Genomic DNA, 21,140 nt, shown 5'->3' with positions numbered 1-21,140 from the left:
AATTTCGCGTATTTTTTTTTTTACTGGAATGGAGTTATAGCCGACGAAACATGCCACAATTCATCGGCTATAGTATTTTAATTTTTTTCCATAGGGTTTAGCCGACGAATTATGGCATGTTTCGTCTGCTAAACCCTACTAAAGCCGACGAAACAGACTCTCTGTCGTCGGCTATAGTTATTTTTAATTTTTTAATTATATACTTTAGCAGACGAATATCTCTGTTCCGTCGGCTAAAGTCTGGGAGTAAAGCCGACGAATATTTCTGTTACGTCGGCTTAAGTCTGGGAGTATAGTCGACGACACAGGACGTCGTCGGCTAAAGTCTGGAACAATAGCCGACGAAATATAGTGTCTGTTTCGTCGGCTTAAATGCATGAACAAAAGCCGACGACAAAATAGTTCGTCAGCTAAAGTCTGGACAATAGCCAACGACGGTCTCTGGGTTCGTCGGCTAAAGCCATCGCCGATGACCCTTTCCCGACGATACTATAGCCGACGAAGGCTCGTCAGCTAAGACCTTGGCCGACGAATTAGGATAACAGGCCGACGAAAATTTTTCGTCGGCTAAAGTGCTTGTCCTGGTAGTGACTCTACACTCTCGAAATCATTATGCTCAAATCACTTGTGAGAGTATCAAGAGTATGAAATCTGCAAATTCTTGTTAGGTTACTTTGAGTATGGAGAGAGATTGAGTGTGAAAAATGATGTTATATATCAAATTTTCGGTCATCTCTATGATATAACGAAAGAAAAATGATGTTAAAAATTTCTCAATTTTCGATTGGTTTTCTATTTTCAATTGTTGCCTTTCAAATTCTCTTTCCTTGGCCAAAATTTTATGGTTGTACGTTGATGTTGAGTTTGCGTGTATCCATCTTGATCTTGTGGCAGAAGTTTTACAATTTAAGATTTGGTTGAGAATTTACACAAACATATACTACGAAATACTAATTTTCACGATTGATCTGAAATATAACAAGAAGAGGTATATACATATCTACCGTGATCACACTAATGATATAACCACATTTTTCGTTCTTATTCTTTCTCATTTTGACTCACATACGCATGTACCATCCTTCTCAATTCTCATATAAAAAAAATGGGAAGTGAAATCCACATTCCTCAAATTGTAATCAATACTTTCATTTTCTATTTGTGGTAACTTAAATTTTGTCTTTAATGACTTAACTTTTGTCTTTTTATAAAAATGATAACTAAAAATAAAAAAATAAGAGTATAAATTACAATATAAAAAAGGATTAAATTCAGTTTGCCTCCTCGTACTTTAGTTCAATAATTAGTTTGGTCCCATATCTTTTTTTTTAATAACGTTGGTCCTTGTACTCTTAAACATCATCAACTAAGTCCAAAATTTTAATATGGCTTCAAAAATAATATTATTTGCTGACTTGAAACTGACATGGGGATCCATATTTGAGCTTTTTAACCTACAAATAGGGCAAATAAACATTCTAACGATGAAAAAAAATCATTTTTCAATGACCAAACTCACCCATTTTTGCACTAAAATTCAAATTTTGGACTTAGATGATGTCATTTGAGAGTACAAGGACCAACGTTATTAAAAAAAAAGATATGAGACCAAACTGATTATTGACCTAAAGCACGAGGGGACAAACTGAATTTAATCCTTTAAAAAATGTAGATTTCACGTCCTAAAAATAAACAAATTAAGATTTAGTTTGTCCGAGTATGAAGATAACAAAACAAAACACATACCAAATTCCAAAAGAAATTTTAAGGTTGAGTGATGACACAGTGAGTAGAAAACGACATGGCCGACTGGCAGTCAAACCAACCATGGCAAGTACCATTTAATCCCTTTCTGATGACGGTTAGCGACTTCAACATTATGTTCCAGATGGCCCAGGCCAAGGTCAGAGCTGGCATTACAGAGAGTTCTTGTCCCAACTGCAACTGTTTGCTAGAGAAATAAAGAAAGAAAGAAAGAGAAGCACACAGAGATCTTTCCTGGTGAAGGTGGTGATGCCCTTTTTCCTTTCTCTTTTTGGATTCCATAAAGGTATAAGACCCTAGAGAAGCCTAGTTACCCACTACCCCCCTCAAAAAATAAAAGCTATTGGTCCTACATTTTTGATTTCCTTTTATGAGACCAAGAAAATCACATCTACAGGTGAAGGCACTGAGAAGGGAAGACAGAATCTTGGGTTCACATTTGGGAGTTGTTGTTTCAAGTACAAATCAGCAGTGGCTCTATCTCTGTCTCCCCTGTTTCAGTTTTGAAGGGGATCCAGGCTAAATGTGGTGAAAGGTTTGGTTTTTCATGAGGCTCTGATCTTGAAAGCTGTGCAACAATGGTATGGGCCAAAAGGGTCTGAGGGAAAGGCTCTACTTTCGGTCTGGAAGGTTATTTTCTGGGTTTTCTTTTGCGGGTGGAAATTGAGATTGCAAGTAGAAGAGTGAAGAGAGATTCTGGTGGCTTTGAGAAGAACCCATTTCAACTCTTCTCAGGCTGGGGCTCCAGGGAAGATCATTGAAGCAGAGAGGGTATTGTATTTGGTTTCTATTTTGGAAATTTTGAGGTTCTTGACAAACCCTTTTTGGAGTTTTTGTTTATAATTCACAGTTGTGATTTGCTGTCAGTAAATTTCAGTTCAAATATTGGAAATGCAGAGTACCCATCTTATTGTGAGTATCCTTGATGTGGTTGATATTAGAAGTTTAGGATTTTCTGTGCATATTATGTAGAATTTGGTTGGTGTGGATTTGGTGTGCTGTAGTATCCTGGTTCTCTGTTAAACAATTGAGGGGATAGAGCTTTGACTGTTCCCTTTTCTTGGAGTCTTTTACTGGCTTTAGACAAAGATACTTTGGCGTGCATTTGAGATAAAGGTTTGTAGTATCAGAGTAGTTCAGGATGGCCGAAGATACACAAGAAATGCGATCTTTGGCCTTGACACCAACATGGTCTGTTGCTACTGTGTTGACAATTTTCGTGGCTGTTTCTCTGCTTGTGGAGCGCGGCATTCATCGGTTAAGCCATGTAAGTGATACTCATAGCAATCTTATTTAGCTTCTCCACATCAGTAGAATCTTCTTACCTTTTATGGGATTGTTAGGCGGTTTGGGGAGACTAGGTGTGTCATAAACTTAAGCATCAGATAAGAATTAACAACTTAAAACATTGGGCCATTGTCTAATATTCAGTATTCAGCAGCATTATGTTGTGTGGTTATTTTTGTTCTTTTGTTTTTTCAGTGGTTGCGGAAAACTAATCGTAAGCCCTTGCTAGAAGCTGTGGAGAAAATGAAGGAAGGTATTTGGCCTCTATTCTCACAACCTTGTTATAAAAGTGACTTCAAGAACATAATTTCATACTATATATCTCATTTCTTGGCTTCAATTTCTTGGCCTGCTGCCTCCAGAATTGATGCTGCTTGGATTTATCTCTCTTCTTTTGACGGCTACCTCAAGCACGATAGCCAATATTTGCATTCCGTCAAAGTTCTATGACAGCAAGTTCTCTCCATGTACAAGAAAAGAGATTGACGAAGAACATGAAACCAATACATCCAAGGAACGCAAACTGCTGATGTTTACTGTTCTGCCTCATACCTTTAGGAGAATGTTAAATAGCTTGAATGCGAATACCTGCAAAGAGGTACCATGACTTATATATGTCTTGAATATAAAATTCTGTAGCTTTTGTCTTCTCTTCTGCATATATCTTCTTTCATTTTTTATATAGACTCCAATAATAAACTGAAATAAAGTAGAACTATTGGTTTAAATGCCAAAGGAAATTATTTTTTATTTCTTCTCTTTCCCTCGTACTTCCCATGAAGCAAGTGGTGCCTTATGGAATAGTATGGGCTCAAATTCGGTCACTTTGAAACAGGGTTATGAGCCATTCGTTTCATATCAAGGTCTTGAGCAGTTGCACCGCTTCATCTTTGTCATGGCAATAACACACGTATCCTACAGCTGCTTAACAATGTTGCTTGCAATAGTGAAGGTTTGAGTTTTGCAGTCTCTTCATTTACTTCCAATTAAGATATCTAGGTTTTATTTTATTCTCATCTGGCTGATTGTACAAGGAAGTAGTGGCCTGAAGATCCAGATCTTATTGTGCTCAATAACCAAATTCTTTCTGGATACTGCCAATATGGTCTACTTACCAATAGCCTAATTTTGGATGTCTTTTGGTGCCCAGTTTATGAAATTAAGTTCACAAAGTAAAAGTTTACTAGTGTCTCCAAGTGAGAAGTGAGAACATTTCTCATTTCACTATGATAACTCTGAAATAAAGGGCTGGCGATAAAAGCAGAAAAGGGGAACATCATTCATTCAAATCAGAAATACAGTGAAGGATAGGTCTATCTCTTTCATTTATTGGTCTTGCTGTATTAGTTCCAGAGTTGAGATGTTATGACTAATTTCACCAAGAAAATACAGTGAAGGATAGGTCTATCTCTTTCCCATTGTTCTATGTGCTTGTGTCTTTACACAACTAGCATTGCTTGCCTCAACCTTAAATGTGAATACAGTGCTGCATTTCGACCTAGTATTTAGAATTTTGGTGTGATTTAGGCAGGTGGGTGTGTTTGTATGCGTGTGGATATGCTATTACCCCCCTGTACTGTACTTTGCTGTACTGTACCCCTACTTATGTTGTTAAGATATTGGTTATATTCTAAAATATGAGAGTAGAATATTCAATATTGCTTCCACTTTGTCTCAAAGTTTGACATAGCATATAACTATATTTTATGAACAGATTCACGGTTGGAGAGCATGGGAGGATGAGGCTCACATGGACAGGCATGATTCATTGACTGGTAAAGCTCTGAAATGGCATTATGTTCTCGATCTGGCATCATTCCCTTTGTGCAGGATTTGTATATGGAATTTAACAAGACAAAACCTTAATAAAACCTTCTGTCGAAGGGCCTTATATGGATGAAACAAAGGATCACTGTTTGAGTGTTCTGGGAATCTATGTACTAGGTATAAATAAATCACATGTTACCAAACTGATATGAGCTCGTTCATGAGCCCCAACAACTGAGGTTTAAGGTACTCATTTACCACTTTGGCTCACATGCAGCCAAAATCGTCATCCTTCTTAGAATTCATACGCCCTTTCTTAGTTTATAATTATTCTTGCTGTCAAAACTTTGATTCTGATCCTCAAATTCACTTGCAAGAGGTTGATTTTCAAAATATGACCATACCTTCTTTTAATTTAGCCTTGTATCTGAAAGCCCTCTTTGTATATACTTTGAAATGTATATCGCGTGATAAATGTGTCTACATCCTGCCAAGGAACTTCTTACACTTAAGTTTTGCTTATGACAAGTAGATTTATATATCATGTATTCTTATCTGTATGTTTTAAATTACTCTGAGGTGACTATAGATATACTCTGTAACAGAAATCACTCGGCAGATGACAATGCGAAGGCAGTCTACCTTTGTAAATACAACAAATCCACTGGCCAGGAATAGTTTTTTAATCTGGGTGGTAAGTAAAACTCCCTTTTCTTATTTGAATTACACCAGTACATCCATTCTTCTTCAAGCTAATTTACATTTTTATACAAAACTTGTTATATTTGATGAGCCTTACACAAAAGTAATTACGTCCCAGAAATTTCTGTCTGTTGTCTTGTTCCCCTTCCTAGAATACAAAGTTTTAAAATAAAATAGTGGTCTTTCTCAATTTATTTTATTGATGATGCTCTGTGGACCATATAGAAGAAATATGTTAGGACACTGAAAATTTAAACAGAAGGCACAAGCTTGAAGGGCATGCATTTTTTAAAATATGGTTTCATTTGTCTGTGGAGCCTTTTTTAGGTCCTTCATAGGCTACGCTAGTAATTACTCAACTTTCTTTATGTATCTTGATATTCTAAAGCAGCTTTATTCATTCAAGGCTTAAGTTGGATGTTTTGTCTTTCAGATATGCTTCTTCAGACAATTTGGGCGTTCAGTCGTTCGGGCTGACTACTTAACACTCCGCAAGGGCTTCATCATGGTATGCAATTCATCGAAACAAGTAGAATGGGTCGTTGCATATGATTTATTCTCTATTCTTTCTTCAGCATAAACTTGAACTTCAGATTTACTTTTATGCCACATACCATCTATACTACCACTCCGTAGCTTTTCTGGTAATCTAGAACTGTTTTGAATTTCAATTTTAACGCAGAATAATAGTTTTCTTGCAATCTCTGGCTGCTGTTACTTTTGTATGCTTCTTTATAATTGGGGAAGCAAGTTTCACACTCCCCTTTTTTCCACTTGTGGTCCTCCATTTTTAGATGATCTCAGTATCCTTTTATGATTTGGTTTTCAGTACTTTGGCTCTAACCTTTTACTTTCATAATCTACAATAGCTTAAAACATATAAACATCCTTTTAAGAAAAGAAAGAAACAGATGGGAATGCTGTGGAAGAAACAGGAGTGAGAAAATCAGTAACCTATAAATTAGAGTTATGATTTGCATCGAAAAGATTGTCCAAAAGATTATTAGTATATGCAACACACTATAATTGGTCTTGCTTTCTGCTTCCACGTGTATTATGTATGCTTAGGCGGTATTAGAATCTAAGTATCTTGCTCATAATATGTGAGGAATGCCACATTATGTATGCTTAGGCGGTATTACAGTTTAAGTATCTTGCTCCTGATATGTGAGGATTGCCACTTTCACCTACATGTTCAATGGATGTTTACTCATGCGGCTCTTATTCATGGCAGAATCACAACCTTACACCAAAGTATGATTTTCACAGCTATATGATTCGATCTATGGAAGAGGAATTCCAAAGAATAGTTGGTGTGAGGTAAGCATTTAACTTCTTCTATTGTGAATTGAAAAAAGAAAGAGAAAAGAATAGTGTATTAGTTTCCACTTCCATGACAAAATCTGTTTCTTTTAATCTATGGTGGAGTGTGTGACTTTTAATACTTGGCAATTGAGGAGTTATTTATGCATTCAAGAAAACTGAATTTGTCAGCCATGAATGCTTTCAAAATTAGTGGTTACTGAAATGGGAGATGAAACTTCAGTTTTTGTTTTGTTTTTACAGCCAGTTTATCTACAAGCCCAAAACTTTTGAAGTAAATTGTAATATTATAATTCAAGTCCCATCTTGGCATCTTGCTTTCTCATTAAAGGCAGAAAGTATTGAATAAATCCCTTACGAGCACCTGCAATATGTGCTACCCTTTCTTCTTAAATTCTTTTTTATTTTCAATAAAAAAGACCATACTTGTTGATGAAGTTGAGGTGAGAAAGACAAAGCCTTCTCAAGATTGAAACATTTTTTTCAGTGTTGCGGTACTAATTGAAAAAAATCATCATTTTCCATGTCAGGTCTTGATAATTCCTAGACATCCGTCGTCACTCTTATTATGTGGTTGCATTGTGTTGAGAATCATCCCTGTGTTTGGAACTTTAGATGGCTATATATGCCTGTTAAGCGCACAATAGAAGAAAAAAAATATGATTGTTATTTACTACAATAATGACAAGAAGTGTCCAAGTTTAGCTCGGATTAAATTCAAGTTCTCCTACTTACTAATGCCTGTTATCGGTTGTTATTTGTGGTTTTTCTGTTGAATTCCATAATAAATTTTACTAAAATGTCTCTTTTAAAAATCTTCTGCAGTGCTCCACTCTGGGGATTTGTTGTTGCTTTCATGCTGTTCAATGTACAAGGTTAGCAGATGATTTATGCTGCAGTCGTTAACAGTTACAGTTTGAATGTGCTGGAAATGATTTTATCTATTTTACAATTACAGTGTGCTAGAAATGATTTATCTGTTTCAGCATTTGATCTCAAATGGATCTAGCTGCCGGACATGTTCATCGCCGTTGTAATAGATATGGGTCTCATGTATCATTGTACATTCATTTAGTGCATGTGCTAGTGTGGCGGATGATGTCTTCAACTTTTTATTAGTCTTGTAAACTCTAAACTGTAATTCTTTGTCTGTAAACCATGGCAGGGTCTAATCTTTATTTCTGGATTGCAATCATTCCAATTACTGTAAGTTCAGATTTAACTTTCTCATTTTTACTATATATTAATTTTCCACCTTTACTAAAATTGAATGATTCACAATATCAAAATGTGGATCGGGAAACAGAAACTTTAATTCTTTTTTTATTGCTTAAGAATTTGAGGGGAGGGGATTTGAACTTGGGACCTCCACTTTAGTTAAAGCATATATTTAGATATAATATGCAGAGGGCAAGAACAGTGATATTTTGTATAAGCAAAATTCTGTCTCTAGTTTCTTAAATGATCATGAGTTTCTAATGTTGATTGTATGTTTGTGCGCAGCTAGTCCTTCTTGTGGGAATGAAGTTGCAGCATGTTATTGCAACCCTTGCTCTGGAGAATGCTGGTATAACCGGATCCTATCCAGGAGCAAAACTGAGGCCTCGAGATGATCTTTTCTGGTTCAAGAAGCCAGAACTTCTGTTGTCCTTGATCCATTTTTGTTTATTCCAGGTTTGTGATGGTGTTATTGTGATGCCAGGCATTTCTATTGGTGTACTGTGAATTTATGTCCTCTAATGAGATATACTCACACATGTTCTTCATCTTTTAATTCTTCTTATGCTCGCTTTGCAGAATGCGTTTGAATTGGCTTCATTCTTTTGGTTTTGGGTACTTCCTTATCTATGGAATTTATTTTGGAGTATCTTAAATCTGTTATTCCAGTTCCAATCAATTGAGATCATATACCACAAACAATTCAGACGGCAAAAAGGAACCCATTTAGCTCCAAATATTCTTATTGAACGTGTATAGGATCATTAAGGATCAACTAAATATTCCTGTTTACTTTGATTACAGTGGCAATTTGGGTATAGTTCCTGCTTCATCCGGAATCATACACTTGTATATTTAAGGCTGATTTTAGGGTATGCAAACAATATGACTATAATTTACATTTTTGTAGAGTGTATTGTCAATCATGCATCTTACATTATTGTAAACTGCCTTCCAGGTTTGCTGGGCAATTCCTATGCAGCTACAGCACCTTGCCACTATATGCTTTGGTTACTCAGGTACAAACATATCTATATATACATACATATATATATAATTGATTTTATATTTAAATGAGACTATATTGGGCCAGTGATTTAAGCAACTGTATTTTGGGGATTAACCTTATGAAGTCTGCTGCAAGTTACGTCCATTTTGATGGGGGTTCTGTATGTTGGGAGTTTCTTTCTTTTTCTTTTTTCTCTTTGAATAAATGATGGGAGTTCTTATTTCACTCAGTTTTTCTTGATCAGTCATTCAGTTTTTATTTTAGTCGAAAATGTCGATCAAAATGATACCAAACTAGCTTCTGGTCGTTTTTACTGAAACAGAAAGTCTATATCTGGTTGTCATTTGCTATTTCTCTTAGACTAAGTTTTCAACATCATCTATATATTATGTAGGTCTGTTTTGTATCGATGATATTGCTTTTAAATTTGTTTGCTGTAAAACCTGTCATCAAGTGAATACTATTGTTTGTTTTCTGCCTGATGATCTATATGGTTGAAAATGTAATTTATATGGTTGTATTTTGCATTGAATTTTCAGATGGGAACAAATTATAAAGCTGCATTAATCCCACAAAGGATAAGAGAAACCATACATGGGTGGAAAAAAGCAGCTAGGAGGAAAAGAAGGCTGGGGATATACAATGATGATTCAACCATACACACATGTACAGACACAAGCACAGTAGTGTCGGTTGAGGAAGATGATCGTGAATTTCTGGATGGCCCAGCCACTGATGCCAACGCGCTTGATGGAGTTGAGTTGCAACCTGTTTCTAGTGTGATGACCAGTCCATTCCCAGTTGCTAACGAAACATCGAGTAGGGTAGGCACACCCCTTCTTCGGCCATCAGCGTCTGTTTCCTCATCAGTTTCATTGAATATTCAACCAGAAACTGTTCCAAGATCTGCGTCAATGAAGTAGCAATGTGGTGAAATCGATGATGAAGAATCCTTAAAAAGAGAAATGTGTAGAGTTGACTCCCTGCTGTATGCAATTCAAAAAATACTGATGAGGGTTAAAGGCCATAAAATACCTACTGAACGGTAACGTGTTACATGATATTGCTGAAAAATGAATAGAAATATGTGATGTAGGAGTTTACTAATTGTCAGAACACATGCTAGTGATACTACTGATCGTTGTTGTGAGTTGGTTTAGTTACATGGTATTAGAGTACTGTGATTTAAAACAAGTTAAGGAAGAATGACCAAGCTAGCAGCTGGTTTGCGGGAGATTGAGGTATATTATTGATGTGATGAGTTTATAAAGCAAAATCAAATGGGGTTCGTCTTATACATGCCACTATGATTGTAACAAGCCACTATGTATGTCGTTGCTTCAAGTAGACACTACTATGTTTGATCGCCTCTTGTGCTTCTGTTGAGACAAGCAAGTTTGTTTTGGTATATGATCGCTGAGAACACTCATGATCACAAAGACAGAATCGAAGTATATGTTTTCATCTTTCACTTTCCCATTGAGGATGAGAATGAGACCTAAATCCATGTTCAATAAATACGAAATAGAACAGTTGATGCCCCGTTTACCTTGGTCACAGCGGCAGACCCTAACTTGGCTCTCCCTCACAGCCATGAACGGTGATGAACCTGAGCCGCCGGAGAAGATTCTCTGGATGAAGCTCCCGGGTTGGGCCGATGCCCGATGACGTCCTAGAAAAGGAAAACCATGTGTTTCATATCGCCATCCGCATAAGCTTGAGCTCAAGCGTAAGGATTTGACTTATTATTGTTCAATTCCTCCTTTGATATACAACTTTCTTGATTATAGCTTGTAATTAAATTTAGTTACCCGTAAAAGTGACCGAACTGTGTTTTTGTCTTTTTGATGATCGACTTTTGTCTTGAGTTATGCTTTAGCTTGCATGTCCGATGTACTCTAATCTTCAGTGTGACCATAAATCTTAGAGTTGGACGAAATTTTTTTTTTCATAAACTCATTGCATCGTTGCATACCATGAGATATGTTGGTGTGTTGGTAGTGCAAACACCCCAAAAAGTGGTCATAGGTGAATTTGGGTTCAAGAACAAACTTTTGAAATAGGGTCTAGTTCAAGGGACATTAAATTTGACACAAATTTTGACACTAATTTTTAACCATTAGATTTAAAAATAATGAATGGTCTAGATCAATCCTAAATATGATGTCAACATATAACTAATTGATGTGGCAAATGACGTGGCATTACATAATTTAATAACAAATCAAATTAAAAAAGAAGAAGGAAAAATCACACCTTAAAATCTGGAAAACAAATCCAATTTGCTCAATAAAAAGGAGTATAAAAATCAACATAACTCCAAAGACGTAGAAGAACAAACCCAAAGGATCTAGGCATGAAAATGAAGCCTTTCGATCAACGCACAAAAATAAATCCAACCTCACTTTCAATTGTCTAGGTAAATTTCCCTTCGGAAAAGCAGTGCTTTCAATTGCGGTTGTTGATTAAAGTGTAATTGAGTGAACATGAGAGGCAACGTTTGCATCATTGTTTGCATCATTGACATGAACACCAATATTACTCTAACATGAGAAGCTAGTAGACAAACCTTGTGAATCATTGCCTAGATTAATATACGATCTGTGTTGGATTACAAATTGGTTCTTTAGCTCCTCTGTTTTTTTTTTGGTTCTGTGTTCTTCTTCGTCTTTGGGGTTCTGGGCGATTTTTTTCTCCTTTTTTATCAATCAAATTGGATTTTGTTTTCTAGAATTTAAGATGTGATTTTTCCTTCTTCTTTTTTTAATATGATTTGTTATTAAATTAGGTAATGCCATGTCATTTGCCACATCAATTAGTTATATGTTGACATCATATTTATGATTGATCTAGACCATTTAGTATTTTAAAATCTAATGGTTAAAAATTAGTGTCAAATTTAATGTCCCTTGAACCGGACCCTTTGAAATAACTTTCATATGTTGCTGCTTAGAAACAAGAGATAGTATAGATCTAGACTAGAATGTCGACTAGGAGAGACTGCTCACATGCGGGACAACTTTTGCGAGATAGAACGAGACGATTTCATGACAACCACTAGATCGTTAGCTAAATGATCTGACGGATTAAAAATCATAACAACTAAAACTCATTACTCAATCTCTTTCTCATTGGCCAAAGAGCCCCTGAAATGTTGAAACTCTTGACTGCTTCCTCCCTCCTCTCAATCCCTCATCATCTCAAATTCTCAATCCATCATATGCCATCTACAGTTTGTCATCTCTCTCTGTAGTCGGTAGTTGATAAACTACCTTCCCCGCCCATAGACCAGTCATGAAACTTGTTGTCCGACATGCAAACTACATCATCATGGAGTCGGATCGTCAATACCACATGAGGAGGTCCTCCGTCCAAGCACGGCAAGGAGGCATCGTGATAAGAAATATGTGTAATGTGTCCCACATCGAAAGTGTGTTGTAAGTGGGAACCTTCCTAATCTATAAAGGAAGGGTTCCCCCTAAGTAGAATCGATCGATCTTCTTCTCCCACAAAAAGGCATTGAGGCCTCCCGATAGTGAATTCCAAGTGGACGTAGCCATGCCCTCCGCCGGCATGGTGAACCACTATACGTGCTTGTCTCTTGCCCATGATGTTTACTGTTTATGTTCGTGTTCCACCGTGCTTCTACGTAGTCTCCGAGATTACGCAGAAACACTCTCCTTTCTCTAGCTTCAAAACATACAAGTCAACTTTGGAGAAGATTTTGATGCAACAACAATCATACTGGGTTGATTGCTAAGTAGAAATTGACGAACTCCAAGAGTCAAATGCTTCAGAGATCTAATTCTTTAACTATGAACCAATACAATACCAATACACCAACCCCATCTTGGCCTCCGATCTAATTCCCTAGTTCTTTTATTTCTGACTTCACTCAAAGATCTATCTCTCGGACCTCGATCAATCATGGCCTTCTTGATTCCTCTATTGATTTGAATTCCATTATTAATTCTGAACTTGCAAACGATTATCGATTGTATATGACATATGATGGATTGAGATAAGGGAGGAAGAAGAGAATAAGTTTCAATCGAGGAGGTGATTGAATGAAGGCTCTTTGGCCAATGAGAAAGAGATTAATGATGAAGTGAAAGAGATTAGAGAATAGAGAATCGTGAAAGATGTGTGTATTATTCGTTAATAGGAGCCCTTTATATAAAGAATTACACAATACCAATTATGTAAGGATAATGAATACATAGATCTAGTCAAACTACATATCCTATTGGCATAAGGTCAAGGCACACATAAAAAATATCTAGAAAGATACATAATGTCCTAGAACACTCCCCCTTGTGCCGCGCGCTGATATGTCGATGATGCTGATTTGTTGCCTCGTCAAAAACCTCGTCACGTCACAAAAACCATGTGGGAGAAAAACTGAATCTTGATCGTAGGAGAAAAAGAGTACAACGCACCGATCTATTTCATTAAGATGATGGTCCCCTTGATGTGAACATTATTCAGAGAGACTTGATAGCCGACGCATGCCTATACTTTTCACATGTTTCTCAAAAGTAGACTTAGGTAAGGACTTAGTAAATAAGTCTGCTGCGTTTCCTTCAGAACTAACTTGGTTCACTTGAATGTTAAGAAACGCCTGTTGCTGTTGATTGTAGAAGAACTTAGGTGAAATGTGCTTTGTATTATCACCCTTGATGTAACCTAACTTTATTTGCTCAATACAAGTTGCATTGTCCTCATAAATGCATGTAGTATCAGTTGTAGAATTTAATCTACTAGTCCCTCTAATGTGTTTAATGATTGATCTCAACCAAACACATTCCCGAATAGCTTCATGCAAAGCTATAATCTTTGCATGATTTGAAGATGTCGCCACTAGAGTCTGCTTAGTAGACCTCCAAGATATTGTCGTATTCCCAATGGTGAACATATAATCAGTTTGAGAATGTCCTTTATGAGGATCAGTTAAATATCCAGAGTCGGCGAAACCCACCAACGTATTGTTGGGTGTCTCGGCATAGAACAAGGCGGTGGTGGCGTGCTCGGCATTGGACCCGTGTCCAGCAGCCGTACCGGCGGCATCCATGGCGGCAGTCCAGTCCCTTGGTGGATCGGTGTTGTGTCTTCCATGAGCCATAGGACCATCTTCTGTCCTTCTTGAATCAGTGTAGGGAAAGAACAGTTCCAAGTCAATGGTATCTTTAAAATATCGAAAGATGTTCTTGACTCCGGTCCAATGACATTGGGTTGGCGCTGAGCTAAATCTAGCTAACAAGTTGACTGAGAATGCAATGTTTGGTCGAGTGCATTGAGCTAAGTATAATAATGCGCCTATTGCATTAAGGTATGGAACCTCTGTGCCCAAGACCTTTTTGCGTCGTCCCCTTTCGGACGGAATGGATCTTTAGTTATATCTAGACTTCGACCAATCATGGGAGTGCTAACAAGGTGCATCATGTCCATATTAAATTGCCTGAGCATCTTTTGGACATATGCAGACTGATGAATAAGAATTACACAGACTCGGTGCTCTAGTTCAAGACCTAGACAAAAACGAGTCTTCCCAAGATCTTTCATCTTAAACTCGGATTTTAGATAAGCCGTGGTCTCTTTAATTTCATCAAGAGTACCGATAATGTTCATGTCATCGACATAGACGGCCATTATTGCAAATCCGAAACTTGTCTTCTTTATGAACACACACGAGCATAGTTCATCGTTCTTATATCCCTCCCTAATCAAGTAGTCACTTAGACAAGTATACCACATTCGCCCGGATTGCTTTAATCCGTAAAGTGAGCGTTTCAATCTTATAACATATGCACTCCGTGGTTTAGAGTCACTTGATTTAGGTAACGTAATGTCATAGGGCACTTTCATATATATCTCTGAATCTAGATCCCTATAGAGATATGCCGTAACCACATCCATGAGCTGCATGTCAAGTTTTTCAGACACTACCAAACTGACAAGTAGCGGAAAGTTATGACGTCCATGACCGGAAAGTAAGTCTCTTCGTAATCAATCTCAGGGCGTTGTAAGAAACCTTACGCCACAAGGCGGGCCTTATACCGAAGTACCTTATTCTTCTCATTACGCTTTCTAACAAAGACCCATTTATGTCCAACAAGCTTTACACTCGGCGGAGTTAGCAATACTGGGCCGAAGACCTGTCTCTTTGTTAGAGAGTCTAATTCTGCCTGGATTGCATCTTTCCATTTAGGCCAATCTGCTATGTTTTGGCATTCTGCAACAGAGCGTGGTTCAATGTCATCGTGCTCAATGATTTCATGAGCCACGGAATAAGCAAATGTATCATCGACATGGGTTGATGACCGGTTCATCAATTCATAAGTGTTATCATAACACATGGAGATCTCTATGTTCTCTGATGTTGACATTGACCTTGAGGCGTCCCCCGTGGATTCTAACATCAATTCGTGGACATAACTGTAATTAGAGATGATCTTGTGAGAAAGATTCTCAACATCGATGATCAAATGATTGACTTGTGCCTTGTCGGTCTGTTTCTTTCTCGGACATGTGTCAACCGAACCAAATGGCCTCCCCCTTTTCCTTTGGGGAGCCACGACCTCCATCCCCCCACCGTGGGTGGAACCGCCGGCAGCAGCAATCCCGTGCCCGGGGATGGCCATGCCCTTTTTAGGGACTTCGAGCATAGCAGGAACATTTGCAGCTGGTATATCTGATCATGTCACTTTCGCAATCTCGGAGAAAGAGTCAGGCATCGTATCTGTTACAATCTGAAGTTCGAGAATACGTTTCACTTCACTTTCAGTCTGTGAGGTGCGAGGATCATAATGAGACAAAGTGAGGACAAACCACGACAATTCCTGTCGTTCCACATTAACACGTTTGTTCATATCTCCCCCTAACGATGGGAATAATGTCTCATCAAAGTGACAATCCGCAAATCTTGCGGTAAAGAGATCACCTGTTAATGGCTCGAGGTATCTGATAATCGTTGGAGATTCATAGCGAACGTAGATACCCAATCGTCTCTGAGGACCCATCTTAGAACGCAGTGGAGGCGTAATTGGCACATAAACTGAGCAACCGAAAATGCGTAGATACGAAATGTCAGGCTCATATCCAGTAATCAACTGGTACGCACTGAATGGTTGTTTGACAGTGAGTCTGAAATGAATAAGTAAGGCTGCATGCAATATTACATAGCCCCATGACGCAATTGGGAGGTTGGTGTGCATTACTAATGCTCGAGCAATAAGCTGAAGCCGCTTGATCGTAGCTTCGGCGAGACCGTTTTACGTGTGAACATGAGGTATGGGATGTTCAACTTCAATCCCGATAGATATGCAATAGTCATCAAAAGTCTTTGATGTAAATTTTTTAGTGTTATCCAGTAGAATTGACTTAATTGGATAATTCGGGTGGTGAGCCCGAAGTTTAATAATTTGTGCTAAGAGTTTTGGAAATGCAGCATTACGTGTGGACAAGAGCGCAACATGAGTCCAATGCGTTGAAGCATCCACCAGGACCATAAAATATCGAAATGGTCCACATTCAGGATGGATGGGTCCACAAATATCACCTTGGATACGATGTAGAAATGAAATGTTCTCGGTGTTATCTTTAGCGTAGGACGGTCTCGATACTACTTTTGCTAAAGAGAAAGCTTTGCAAAACGAATGATGAGCGTTTGAAAGAGTCAACGACACATCAAGGGAAGAACGGCGCACCTCAATTGCTTGAGGGATCGGCCGAGCGGCAGCCAGGAAGTTGGTGACGAGCCCGGGAGACGTCAAAGTCCCCTTTAGGCTGTGATGACCTGTTGTGGCGTCACCACCATGATTCAAAGTGACATCAGTTCCCAAATATTTTCGTTTTGATCTGAATAAGAGATGTCCATGAGAGTTACATAGAATTCAGATCATCATGTCCCTTCTGGAATGACCAAGTCGATCATGCCAAAGCTTGTATGAGTCAGAGTCCCAAAGATCCTGTTTGGCGACTACATGAGATTCAATAATCATAATCCGAATCGTAGTAAGATAAAGACCACTAGATTGACTCATGAGTTTCACCAATATACGTTTACGTCCGTAATCATGAGAAGTGATACACAAGAACTCAGTTCCATCTTCACAATGAGTTTCCAAGTGAAAGCCATTAGCGCAAATGTCCTTAAAGCTCAACAATGTTCGGTGCTCTTTTGGGGCATAAAGAGCGTCTGTGACATGGATCATAGTTCCATGAGGCAGAAAGAAGCGAGCAGTTCCACGCCCGAGGATCACAGGAGAAGATCCAATCATTTTCGTCACAGATGATTTACATGACACTAACTCAAGGAATAGTTGTCGGTTCCTTAAAATGGTGTGGGTTGATCCACTATCCGTGAGATACTTGATCTCTCCAAGAGACATACCTATAAAAGAGAGTAGATATATGAGTAAATAGGTCGATATCGAACCATTTAGAAGGATTGAAAAAGCTAAAAGTAGCAACAATCTCGAGAGTGCTGAAAATTTCTCGCGCAGAATGACCTTTGCGTACTGCAACAGTCATAACTCCTTCGTTAAAATAGATATAGATGAACCGTAAAATTTTCTGAAAACTAGACTTGTAGACCTTTCCAATGATATAAAGTTCACTATCTGGTTCGTCCGGAGCTGTTCAAAAAGCTCAAAAGAAGTCGACTGTCTAGGGAGGACAGATTACTGTTTTTCGCAGATTTGTCATTAGGGAAGCTTTTGAAGCTTGCTGGTGGCATGGAGGCGTATGCTCAGCCACAGGGACGTGTAGATGATCAAATCCAAGTCCAGAGAACCTAGAGGATTTTTGATGGTGATCCGGTTTTGCCAAGTCTTTAACGTCTTTTACAAGATGGCAATTGGAGTAATAGCATAAGAGGAATCCAAAATCAAAAGCATTTGGAAACTTCAAATTAAGTAGATGATCAAATCCAAGTCCAGAGAACCTAGAGGATTTTCGATGGTGATCCGGTTTTTCCAAGTCTTTAACGTCTTTTACAAGACGGCAGTTGGAGTAATAGCATAAGAGGAATCCAAAATCAAAAGCTTTCGGTAACTCCAAATTAAGTATGACCAGACATGTTCATGGAGGGTCGGTGGTGCGAGGCACACTTAAAACCACTATCTCCTTAATTTCGGACAATTCTAAGACATCATACTAACTTGGATGAGCCTAGTTGAACAATTGATGAAGGAAAATCCGCTATATGGTAAAAGACTTGAATCGGAAAACACGTTAGTAACCCTCCTTGAGAGTCACGGCGCCATATGTCACCTCCTCTAAGGGGAGAGACCAAAGACGGCGTTGATGCCATGTTTTCTAAGGTAGATGTAAATCAATTCGAACCATGTAGGGACAAGAAGAAATAAAAAGAACTTTTATTAATGCGCTGAAAAGAGTTGTGTCTTGGTTGGTTAAGGTGTTTAACTGACAACTTTGAAGTCATAGGTTCAAACCTCACGACATATGTAGGGTATGTGAGTTATTAATAAAAGTTATAAAAAAAAAATGCGCTGAAAAGAGTACATAAGGGTCTACAAAAAAAAAAAAAAAAAACTAAGCATGGCATTTTAATGATGCCTTATTACATCATGACTTGTAAAAAGGGAAAACAATCTAGCCGGTGACGTCAAAGTCAGGAGCATCTAAGTCAGACATTGTCCATTGGGGTCTGTGACCTTGAAGGTAACATTATGTTCAACTCCATTGTTTTCAGTGGAATTGACTTCCATCAATTCCTTGTATTTCTTGTATGCGGCAACAACATTTGCAGAAGCGCGACAGCTTTTAAACCAATGGTCCTTGGGCCCACATCTGTTGCATTGACCATCAAAGGCAGAAGAAGAGTGAACATGCTGCTTCCGAGGAGGAGCGGCGCCGCCCTTGGGGCCGGCGGCACCGGTGTCTCGGCACCATGTGTTGGTACAGCCACTAAAGCCACTACCTTGTTCCCGAGAACCAGAGGCACGGTGGTACTGCTTCCCACGTGTGTAAGGGTCATTCCGATGTTGATCCTTGCGTTTCGAAGCTTTCTTACTCCGTTTGCTGTTGTAATTAGATTAATTCTAAAATTTTCCGGGTGCCTACAAGACACAAATTATGCTGATCATTGATCATGTTGTTCTTTTCTTCCATAAGGAGTTGTGTCATTAAGCCGCTAAATGTTGTAATCCTCTTATTTTGGAACTCAAGTCGATACTAGTTCATTAGGATCTTAGCAGCAGAAGGGAAGGTCGAGAAAGTCTTTTCAATCATGTCGGCATCACTTTTCTCGACTCCACATGAGCTCAGTTAAGCTTGTAGGCAAAGCATATCCCTGTTGAAGTCATCAACCTTCTTGTAATCGAAAAGTCAGATTTCATCCCAACGAGCAATTAATTCTAAGAGCAAGGTCGAATGAATATTGCCGAAGCGTTCGACGAGTGCATCCCACAGATCTTTTGGATCATGCTTCGATTGATACTGCATGTGTAGTGTGGGATCGATATGCTTACGAAAAAACATGAGCGCCTAAGATTTTGTTCTCTTGTGAGGCGGTTCCTAAGTTGGATCGGGGAATATGGTCTCGGTCAAATCCTTAGCAATAAAGGTCTGCTCTATATCCGAGACCCAGCGATGGTACTCAGTACCATGGGTGTCGAGGCGTTGAATTCGATGCCTCTGTCATTCTGCATACAAGAGAGAACAAGTCGTATTAGTTTTCTGTTAAAGACCCAAAAAGGATACTCAAATACGATGCTTTTATATTTGGTTTGTCTCTCTAGGGTTGATCATGCACAACCCTAAGTGTCTGGAGTCGATCAAACATGACGCGGAAAACTTGTGTGAAGGTGATCAAACACACCTTCAAAAAGAAATAACCAAAGTTGATCAAACACAACTTTGGACCCGGGGAGGAAAAACCAGGATTTTAAACTTGCAAGTACACCGACTCAAGCATAGAATGAAGTAGAAGAAGGGGAGAAAACACTGTATCTCCCCCAACTATCTCCCCCGAGGTTATTGAACTTGGAAGAGTTTTAGGGGTTGTAAAGTAAACATACCGAAAAAACTTGGATGCTTGATCGGATGAAAAGAAAGCATCGGAGCGGACGGCCGGGAAACGACAGTCGGGGAGCGACGGCGGCGGCCGAGGTAGGACCGAGAACCTTTGGTTTTTGGTTTTTAGGGTTTGGGAAAAACTATTAGCTCAAGGGTTGAGCCAAGAGCTAACGTGATGAAGTGAAAGAGATTTGAGAATAGAGAATCGTGAAAGATGTGTGTATTATTCATTGATAGGAGCCTTTTATATCAGGCCAAAACACACATAAAGAATATCTAGAAATATACAGAATATCCTAGAACAATTAAGTAATAGGTTTTAGTTGTTATGATTCTTTTATCCGTCAGACCATTTAGCTAACGATCCAACGATTGTTGTGAAATCGTTACGTTCTTACAAGATTATAATTCTAGGAATACAACAATAATTTGCTATCATGCCTAGTCTACCAAAGCTGCTCACATGCGAGACAACTTTTGCGGGACAGAACTGTATAACTTATGCGATTGTGGTATATATATGAACTTCCCCAGATGCATAACTAATTGTGGAGCTCTATAAACTCAAAGTGAACTACTCTTAATTTTCATTAGTGCTAGGAGCTTATACCAGAGTCGGTACAAAATAGCATATTATGGAGTCGCATAAATCATAGCTAGGCTAAACTGAATTAGCTGCATTCAATCCAATAACAATTTGATGCTGACGGTTAAGTATAAGCGATAAATCTAACAATCCAATATTGGATGACAAGTGAGTATTGAGTCTTAATGATCAACCAAAATGATCACAATGCATATCATAATCATATAGCTAGATGAATGAAACTGCCAAGAAGTCTTACCTAGAAAATGTAAGGGGATGAATATATACAGTCAGTTTTGGGTTTTTTTTTTTTTTTTTTAATTCAGTCAACTGAGATCTTAAATTAATAAAAACTACAAGGCGAAGATTACTACTGTATAAATCATGAAGATTTTCATTTTTTTCTTTGCTTTCGTCACACGTTCTATGAAACTCTGTTTCGTT

At 38.3% G+C, this 21,140-nt stretch overlaps 1 protein-coding gene across 1 annotated transcript; it reads left to right on the top strand.

Annotated features, from left to right (window-relative positions):
- The first annotated feature begins 2,106 nt into the window (after window positions 1–2,106).
- LOC101302422 (MLO-like protein 11-like) lies at window positions 2,107–10,352 on the top strand. Its single transcript, XM_004291605.1, has 16 exons — window positions 2,107–2,680; window positions 2,848–3,031; window positions 3,247–3,304; window positions 3,414–3,649; window positions 3,887–4,003; window positions 4,766–4,826; window positions 5,424–5,512; window positions 5,954–6,028; window positions 6,755–6,840; window positions 7,669–7,718; window positions 8,009–8,049; window positions 8,347–8,517; window positions 8,641–8,676; window positions 8,866–8,933; window positions 9,020–9,080; window positions 9,610–10,352. Exons 2-16 carry the CDS (start codon window positions 2,906–2,908, stop codon window positions 9,991–9,993), a joined length of 1,659 nt encoding a protein of 552 aa, XP_004291653.1. The 5' UTR covers window positions 2,107–2,680; window positions 2,848–2,905; the 3' UTR covers window positions 9,994–10,352.
- The last annotated feature ends 10,788 nt before the right edge of the window (window positions 10,353–21,140 follow it).

The sequence above is a fragment of the Fragaria vesca genome, linkage group LG2 (genome assembly GCF_000184155.1).
Source record: "Fragaria vesca subsp. vesca linkage group LG2, FraVesHawaii_1.0, whole genome shotgun sequence".
In the NCBI taxonomy this organism is placed as follows: domain Eukaryota; kingdom Viridiplantae; phylum Streptophyta; class Magnoliopsida; order Rosales; family Rosaceae; genus Fragaria; species Fragaria vesca.
Note: the sequence above shows the minus strand (reverse complement) of the source record. Positions and strands in the feature narration are given on the sequence as shown.

Coding starts and splice junctions, on each gene's coding strand:
- LOC101302422 (XM_004291605.1), top strand. CDS start 2,906: ATGGCCGAAGATACACAAGAAATGCGATCTTTGGCCTTGACACCAACA. Junction 3,032..3,246: donor GCATTCATCGGTTAAGCCAT/GTAAGTGATACT, acceptor TTGTTTTTTCAG/TGGTTGCGGAAAACTAATCG. Junction 8,518..8,640: donor TCCATTTTTGTTTATTCCAG/GTTTGTGATGGT, acceptor CTCGCTTTGCAG/AATGCGTTTGAATTGGCTTC.